This window comes from Physeter macrocephalus, unplaced genomic scaffold (assembly GCF_002837175.3).
Source record: "Physeter macrocephalus isolate SW-GA unplaced genomic scaffold, ASM283717v5 random_1730, whole genome shotgun sequence".
Taxonomy (NCBI): Eukaryota; Metazoa; Chordata; class Mammalia; order Artiodactyla; family Physeteridae; genus Physeter; species Physeter macrocephalus.
In genome coordinates, this window is record NW_021146388.1 from 1 (window position 1) to 8,966 (window position 8,966).

The 8,966-nt window shown below is 51.6% G+C and overlaps 1 protein-coding gene across 1 annotated transcript in view; it reads left to right on the forward strand.

Annotated features, from left to right (window-relative positions):
• The first annotated feature begins 6 nt into the window (after positions 1-6).
• GASK1A (golgi associated kinase 1A) overlaps positions 7-8,966 on the forward strand; it is a 20,261-nt gene continuing 11,301 nt past the window's right edge. The window contains exon 1 of the mRNA XM_028486593.1: positions 7-1,166. Coding sequence (XP_028342394.1) covers positions 408-1,166 — 759 coding nt within the window. The 5' untranslated portion in view covers positions 7-407. The remainder of the gene's footprint in view (positions 1,167-8,966) is intronic.

Consider the following 8,966-nt stretch of genomic DNA (forward strand, 5'->3'; position numbering starts at 1 on the left):
GTCCCGTGGAGCCCCAGCAGGTAACTGGTGCCCCTGTCCCCCAGAGCAGGCAGGCTCTGAGCCCCGGCTGGAGGCAGCGGGCAAGAAACCTGAGGTTCCGGAGAGGCTGGGCCTTGCCTGGGAGCTCCATCCTGGTGTGTGCTGAGGAGCAAGGCCACGGAGGGAGCGTGGACAGCAGCAGGCAGTCCCCAGGCGTGGACAGCAGGCGTCCAGGGAGGGTCAAGAGGGGCATTACTTTGGCACCTCCAGGAGATTTGAGACTCAGTACCCAGCATCTGGTGCTCCTGAGGGAGGATGAGGTCAGGGGTCCAGGAGCCAAAGACCTGGACCTCCCCTGGCACAGTGGTCCCCTCTGGGAGGCACAGAGTGAGACGGGCACCCCAGATGGCCCCCTCCCAGGGCACAACATGGCAGCATTTCAGACTTGGAGAGCTACTGCTGGACCGACCCTCCGGCCTCATCTGGCAGAAGGCAGGGATCTGCCAGGAGTGAGGAACAGAGCCTTGACTGGTGGACGACAAGCAGGGGCTCCCTCCCCGGCCACGGGGGCTCATCAGTGGCCTGGCTCTGTTGGGGAGCTGCAAGGATCTGTGTGGTGTGGCGCTGAGACCCCCAGGCTGTCGAGTGACTTGAGGACCAGCGAGCAGGTGCCCCCATGGCTCACAGAGCAGGATGTGCAGACCCTCCAGCTGCTGGCGCAGGGGCAGGTGGTGGGCAAAGCCAGGATCCCTGGCCACGGGCAGGTGCTGCAGGTTGGCTTCTCCGCCAAGGGTGCCCTTCAGGACCTGTCTCCGGGGCTCAGCCACCTCTGCTCCCAGGGGCTCTGTGGCCTGATCAAGAGGCCTGGGGACCTGTCTGAGGTCCTGTCCTTCCACGTGGACCGCGTGCTGGGGCTGCGCCGGAGCCTGCCTGCCGTGGCCAGGCGCTTCCACAGCCCCCTGCTGCCCTACCGCTACACGGACGGTGGCGCAAGGCCCGTCATCTGGTGGGCACCCGACGTGCAGCACCTGAGTGATCCAGATGACGACCAGAACTCGCTGGCCTTGGGCTGGCTGCAGTACCAGGCCCTGCTGGCACGTGACTGCAGCCAGCCGGGCCAGGCCCCATGCCTGGGCATCCACCGTGCCGAGTGGGCACGCCTGGCACTCTTCGACTTCCTGCTGCAGGTAAGTGGGTCCAGGCGGGGCGGGGGTGGGGAGCAGTGGAAGTAGAGGATGTGAGGTGAATTGAGACGCCGGAATTGTCCACCTGAGGATGGACGGTGACTTTCCCCCTAGTCCTTGTCTTTTGATCACCAAGCACCCGTTTTTGTTATTTTTCTGCCTCTGAGTTCATTCATCCAGTGGTGTGCTGGAACGAGCTCATGCAGGCTCACAAGAATTTCAGGAATTTTATGACCTGGCTGTGAAACACAGGCGTTATTAAAATTTAAATTATATAAACTCACAATATAATAAGTTATATTAGAAACAAAGGTAATAAATACCCCGAACTCATCACTTCATAATTATTTTACATTGTACTATTATCTGAGCTCTTGAGGTTTTTTGCATCTACCTAGTAAATACTACCTAATGCTGAGTTACTGCCTATCTCTTGCTAGCTCCACATTCATCCATGTTGGTAGCTTGAAATTGGCCAGCGTAGGAGTATTTACACCAAGGGAATCAGCAAATGCTACAAATCAGGACTCCTCCCTATTCCCTGAGAGCTGGTTGTTAAACATTTATCAGCACGCTACTGTTTGTAATGTTTTATCCTTGAATCAAGAAGGATTCAAGATGGTTGTGTAATTCGGAAAAGAAAGTCGAGGTGGAGGAGAGACAGAATGGGAGAGGGGAGAGATAAAGGGATGGTAATGGTCCAGCTTGGGCCCTGAAGAATGAGAAGGAAGCCACAGGGCCAGCTGAGGTCCCTGCTGGGCCAGGAGTTAACCCTGGAGTTTCTGGGAGTCCTGGAGAAGGGGTTGGCGGTCAGGGCCCAGGGGTTAACAGGGGGACTGCAGGCATCAGCTATTTACTAAGTGACCTGTGAACAGCCAGTGTGGCTGTTCCGGGACCTGTGAGCTGGATGTCAGCCGTGGAGACACGAGTGGGGAAATGTGGCCAGAAAGAAAGGCAAAAAACGATTAGAGCGCAAAACAGGTGGATATATGTGCTAAATGCACACCAAGCCAGCCCCCATTTCTGTAGGGACCCCTGTTGAGGAAAGAGATCAATACTAGCCCTGAATTTACCTACTGGGGTGAGTGGACGCACCACAGAACGAGTTCAGTGCCATAACCAGGCAGCCAGGGACTGATGCGCCCTCTTTGGCCCATATAAGGTTGGTTCAAAATGTGTTTTAGAAAATTCTCAGACCACATTTAATACTTTGGAGATTTCTCATGAAAATCCCACTTCCTTTGAAACATTGGATGGTTTAGTAACATGGGGCCTTCATTCCCATGTGGCAGGAATCCTTCTGAGCTGAGTAGCTGCTGCCCCCTTTAAAGGCTGCCGTACTCTCCTTTTGGCCAAAGACCATACCTCTTAATTGTCTAACAGCCACCCCCAAATGCTTGGATGGTACCTGTCTGCCTGTGGATGTTTGTCTCCAGTCACTGGACTAGCTGGGCTCCCACGATACTCGCAGCTCCTCTAGTCCTTGTCTCGTGGCTGCCCTTGTGGAGGGAGGAGTGTGGGCCCTGGTGGTTGGCATGGGCTTTGGCATCAGACAGACCTGGGTTTGAACCCCCTGCCCACAGGCCACTTGCCACTGTGTGACGCTGAACAGATTAGTTTGCCTCTCTGAGCTTCACTTCTCTCACCTCTAAATGGGACTGGGTGTCCCAACCTTATGCCCTTGGGCACATGGTAGCTCTGAATTGCCAGCACCTGCATCTTCGGGCTTGCTCTGGGCCCTGAGCCTGCTCTGCCCGGGGTGTGACAGGCTGAGGGCTGGGAATTAATGCCCTCCAGACAGTGTGACCTGCCATCTAGCCTGGGATGGAGGGGTTTCCCAGACCACAGACTTACAGTCCTGGTTAAACTGGGAGAGCTGGTCATGCTCCCTCCAGGAGCTGCCCTCCTGTGACTGATGGAAGCTGGTGTGTAAAAGCCCCGGCTCCCTGACTGGCATAGCTCTGTGGTGTGTATTCCATATGTCTCTCAGTTCCCTACCAGGACTGCGCCCTAGTTACCCACAGTGGTCATTGCTGGCCCTCTCTGTCTCCCTTCCCTACTCCTTGCTTGTGTTTTTGAATTAGCTCACAGATAAACTGGTTTTGCTTTGAATTCTTGTCTCAAGATCTGTCTCTGGGAGGAGCCCAGCTTCCATCAGATAACACTGACCTTGTGTGGTTTCTGCATGCAAGATCATTCACGTAATGTACTTCATACAGCGCCTGGCGGGTGGCCCAAGCTCAATAATAAACAGGCACTGTCTCCAATACTTTACAGGAATTAACTCATCCAATCCTCGTGGCAACCTTACTAGAGAGATACTACATTTCTCCCTCTTTTAAAGTTGAACAGTTGAGGCCTAGAGAAGTTAAGTTACTTGCCCAAGGCCGTGGCTAGTGGAGCTGAAACACAGCCTGGACGGTCTGCCTCCAGAGCTTACCCACTTACTCACAGAGTCCTCTTCATCTAGCCATGAATGAGGGCAGGAAGAGGGGGTGCTTACAGGGATGCCCTGGGGCTTTGGGCTCGGAGGCCCCTCCTTGCAAAGCCCCAGTCCAGCTGATGTGCACGCAGCAGCTTTCTGCCCACACAGAGCCCCTCTGTCCATCTTTGGAGGCTGTGGTGTGGAGCCTTTCCCCAGCTGCCAAGCCCTGCCATGGGGGTGGAAGGTTCAACAGCCAAAGCACACGCAGGTTGGGTGTGTGTGGTCAGACGCAACTCGGCTGGCCTCGTGCCACCTCTTCCTGGGTTTGCTGAACACCAGGCAAGTCAAACACCCCTGTCTGGAGGATGCCGCCTTCCTAGAAACCACAGGCAATTTGGAGAGAGGCAGGGCTGTGGGATTCCCAGCCCAGGAACCTGAGGTCCCTTCTGACCATAAGCCAGGTACAAACTCCACATGCAGCCCACTCTGCAGTATGCTTGCTCGTCTGTTTTGTCTCATCCAATATAAACCCTTGTTATTCTGTTTATGTATCACAACATAACATTTGCCCAGACACAAAATACACAAACACTGTACTCAGACACATTCCTCGTATCCCACAAACCATACCCTGTGCTTTGCAAATCCCCCATAACACTCTGTATTAGTGATTGCTGATATAATGCCACGTAACAAACCTCTCCAAAACTCAATGGCTTGAGACACCAGCTCTTGATTTCTTGCTCCAGGGTCTGTGGGTCAGCTGGGCTCAGCTGAGCTTGGCCCCAAGCTGTGGGTTCAGGTCTGCTCATCGTTTCTCATTCTGGAGCCCAGCCTGAAGAGGCAGCACCACCTGGGGCAATCCTTCTAATGGGGAGTGGAAGAAGCCCAAGGGCTCAACCAAACTGCAGAAGCACATTTAAGGCCTCTGCTGATGTCACTTCTGCTAATATTCCCTTGGCTAAAGTTAAGTCAATGGCCAAGCCCAATGTCAGGGAAGGGAAGTACACTCTGTTCAGAGTAGAAGGGGGACAGGAGCAAATACTTGTTAGACAATAGTCAAATCAGTCACACACACCCCCAAAACACACACTGTACATGGACACACACTGTACATGAACTTACACATGAACATAGCCACATACATGCTATAGCCACATATGTGTACACCATTCACATCAACCCACATACTCTCCATATGGTGCCCAGACACTGCTGTGGGCAACTGGGGCTCAATCCCACTGAGACCTTTGGGGGAGTATGGAGAAAACGCCTCAAGTTGTCCCACCCAAGGGCCAAAGAAGCTGGGCCACTAACTCCCAGCCATCACTGGTTGAGACTGCTCCTGGGGGCATTGACTTCCTGGAACCTCTAGACTGGTCCATGCTCCTGCAGCCAGAAAGGGGCAAAGGCAGAGAGCTGCAGGCACTTGCGGTAGAAAGCCATCAGTATGCACAGGAGTAGTGAGTGCCAAGGAGCGGGTATGGATCCCAATAGTATGTGCTGCTCCCAGTGAATGACAAGTCAAAACCAAGTTTCAGCAGGCCGGCGTGACCAGGATGGTATTCTTGATTAATAAACTGGTTTCTCTAAGAAAGATAAAGGACTGATAGTGAGTGGATGCCCTCCCACCCCACCCTGGGCTGTGTCATCGGGAGAAGTAAGACCAAGAGAGGGGGTCAGTGAGAAGCTGGTTGTACTCGCTGGACACAATGGGTGGGAGAGTGTGTATGTGTGTTGCTGGGGGGAAGGGGCTCAAAGAGCTCTACTCGCCTTCCTGCCAGGGCTACCTGCTGCCAGAGTTGCATTCACCCTGATGAGAGACACAAAGTCCTCCTCCTCTTGGGACAGTGAAGGTGGCACAGCCAACCGTGTTTGGGAGGAGCTATGACCGTCACATCCGCTGTAAGCCAAATCCAACCCAAGGGCTGTTGTGCCTGGACCCAAGAGGGCCTTCTACCCAGAGGCCAGAGGGAGAGAAGGATGTGCTGGGGGGTTGGGCACATTTGCATTTTTCCCTTTTAGACAGGCCTCTTTTCTCACGCCCTGCTTCCTCTTAGAGGGCATGTGCTTGGCTCGACTGGGTGAGAAGCTGTGGAGAACTCGAACAGCCTGTGAGAGAGTAATGTTCGCTCACGGAAGTCATTCTGCAGCTTCTGCTTATGAAGGGCCTTCATGTTCTGGAAAGTCCAGACCCCAGAAAGCCTCGGCTCCCACCAACCTGGTCCAGGCCACCATCTTTTCTTACCTGGACTTGTCTCCCCACCTCCGCTTATGCCCCCCTCCAATCCAGTCTCCTTACAGAAGCCGGAGTGATGTCTTGGTTTCGTTTCCCCCAGGCAGACCCTGAGACCAGGATTCCACTGTGGTGGTTCATCTGCAAGGGAATCCCAGGAAAACACCTGTAGGGAAGAGGAAAGTGAGATGGAGGGAAGGCAACCAACAAAGGGCGTGTCAACAAGCAGGTCACCACTGTGGGGCTTAGTTCCACAGGCAAATTCTGAGAAATGGTATAAAATACATGTTCAGAGTTAGCCCACGAAGAGGTGAGGGATGAGAGGTATTTATAGCGAAATCTCCCCTTGGTCTTTGGCTGAGGGCTGTTCCTGGAGGTGTTAATTCCCTGGCATTTGGAGAAAGCCCCTGGGCAAAGCTTATAGCAGCTGGAAGTTGGAGGGAGACCTCTGAAGTTCACAGACAACTGGTCAGGTAGAGAACATAGCTCTTTTACGATTGTAAATCAGATTGTGTTACTTCCTCGTTACAATAAGGCAAAGCATCTCAATGCCCTCGGTATCAGGTTCTGCAAGGACCCACGTGATCCATCCCTGTCTGCTGTCTCTAGCCCCGCCTCTTGGCACGTGGCCTCGGTCAGTTTCTTCAGGGGCAAGGGCCTCTAGCTCCGCCGTGCCTCCGACTCCTCCTCCCCAGGGCCTCAGCTCTCCTGACTCTACTTCCCCGTTGTTATCCTCTTTCTCCTTCATGCTATCCTATCTGTTTCCTTTCTGACTCCCAGCACAGTATGTAAGTTTTATTTTATTTATTTGTTCATTTCTGTCTCTGTGTTTTGTTCACTACCACATCCCCAGCACCTAGCACAGGGCCAAGCTCTTGGTTTGGTCCCAGATAAACACTTGTTGAATGAGTGAATGAGTGGATGAATGGATGAACAAATCAATGAATGAATCCAGGGTCTCTGTATGACTTCCTTTCTAGGTGCTGCTGTGTTCTGTTTCCTCAGATATCACTCCTTCCTCTAGACTGAAAAGAATCCCAAGGCCTTCTCCATTTCTTTTCAGGTCTGGTAGAGAATCTTAGAGGCAGAAAACAATGTGACAGTCATTTGTCCAGCCCTTGCCTCTGGCACATAATTAACTTATGCATCCAGAACAGATGACAGCATAAAATGGTGCCTGACGTCCTCCACATCAGGTCCTGTGCCAGCACTTAGCATGTGTTGATGCATAACAGCCCTAGGGGGGGCACAGTATTTTTAGTTCCTTTCCACAGGTGAGGAAACAGGTTTAGAAGGGCTAAGGAACTTGCCCACAGTCACGAGGCCTTAAGTGTTGGAGCTGGGATTGAATCTAGTGCGGTTTGGCCATAGAGGGCATACCCTTGCCCTCTTTGCTGACTTAACTGACTCTGGAAAAGTCATTTCTTCTAGGTCTCTTCTGGGTAAGGTTTGCCCATTTCCTTCCTGGGGAGCCGGGTTCAGTCATTTGTGATCCTGTGTGTGTTCCTTATTTTGAGTTCAAGTCTATGGTTCATGGCATCTCCTCTGGCTTGGGCTCCCTGGAACATCAGGTGTTGTGGCAGTTAGAGAGGAGCCCAGATCCGCGACCACTGCCGACCTCTCAGGCTTCCAGCCGGTGACATGAAATATAATAGTAGCTACCGTTTATGGAGTGCCCACACATGAGCTCCTTCAAGTCCTACAACAGTCCCAAGAGATGGGTGCTGCACTCCTCCCTCCTGCACAGGTGGTGCAGCCAACGGTGGAGGGGTGAAACAGCCCGCCCGGACGAGGGTGTTTAAAGGGCGACATCAAGCATCTTCACATATATTTAAAAGCAGGACCTCGATTAGGGTGAAGTGTGATGGGCAGAATTCTAAGATGGTCTCCAAGATAACCACCCCCCTTAGCGTTAACTCCTGTCCTTGAGTAGGAATGAGACCTGTGAATAGATGGAATATCATTTCAGTGATGAGGTTATCAACCAGTTAACTTTGGGTGTTTTTTTTAAATTGAAGTATAATTGACCTACAACACTATGTTAGTTCCAGGTGTACAGCATAGTGATTTGATATTTCTGTACATTACAAAATGACCACCAAGATAAGTCTAGTTTCCATCTGTCACCATACAAAGTTATTGCAATATTGTTGAGGTTACTAATCAGTTAACTTTCAGTTCATCAAAAGGGAGATTCTCCTGGGTGGGCCTGAGCCAATCAGGAGAGTCTTTCAAAGATGCAGCATCAGAGAGATTTTCCAGAGGGCCTCGAGGAAGAAAGTAAACAGCCACGCTATGAACTGCCTATGGGGAGGGGCGGCCTCTGGAAGGACCCTGAGATCTCGGGGAACATAGTCTTAAAACCACGAGGAATGGTTTCTGTCAACAACCTGACTGAGCCCAGGAGAGGAGCCTGAGTTACAAAAGAGATGTAGCCCCGCCTTGAGTTCAGCCTGAGACCCTGGGCAGAGAAACCGGCAGAAACGGGACGGACTTCCGACCCACAGAAACTGAGTTAATGAGTCATTTTTAAGTGACTAAGCTCGTGGTCATTTGTTATGCAGCAGTAGAAAGTGAGTTCATGAGGCAAGGGAGGGGCCCCAGGTGCAAACATTTTCGGAGTGCCCGTCTCAGGGGCCTGAGCCTACTGTGCATGTCCCTGACAGCGAGAAGCACTTTCTTCTGCCTCACCCTCGTCCTGCCTCTTTTTAGATTTTTTTTTAATCGTTCATATCCTTTACCCCATTTTCTGTTGGATTGTTGGTCTTTTTCTTAATGACTTTAAGAGCTTTATATAGATTAAGGAAATTAGTCTTTTGTTTGCATTGTAATGTTTCAGGTTCCATTATCAATTAAACTTTGTTTCTAGTCTTTCTGCTGTGTAGAAATTAAAAAAAATTTTTTAATGTTGTTAACATTATCAGGTTTTTCTTTTATGATTTCTAGGTTAGTGTATTGTGTTTTAAAGGGCCATCCTCATTTCAGGGTTATTTAAAAAATTCTCCCATGTGTTTACATATTTTTTTTTTTTTTTTTTTGTGGTAGGCGGGCCTCCCTCTGTTGTGGCCTCTCCCGTTGCGGAGCACAGGCTCCGGACGCGCAGGCTCAGCGGCCATGGCTCACGGGCCCAGCCGCTCCGCGG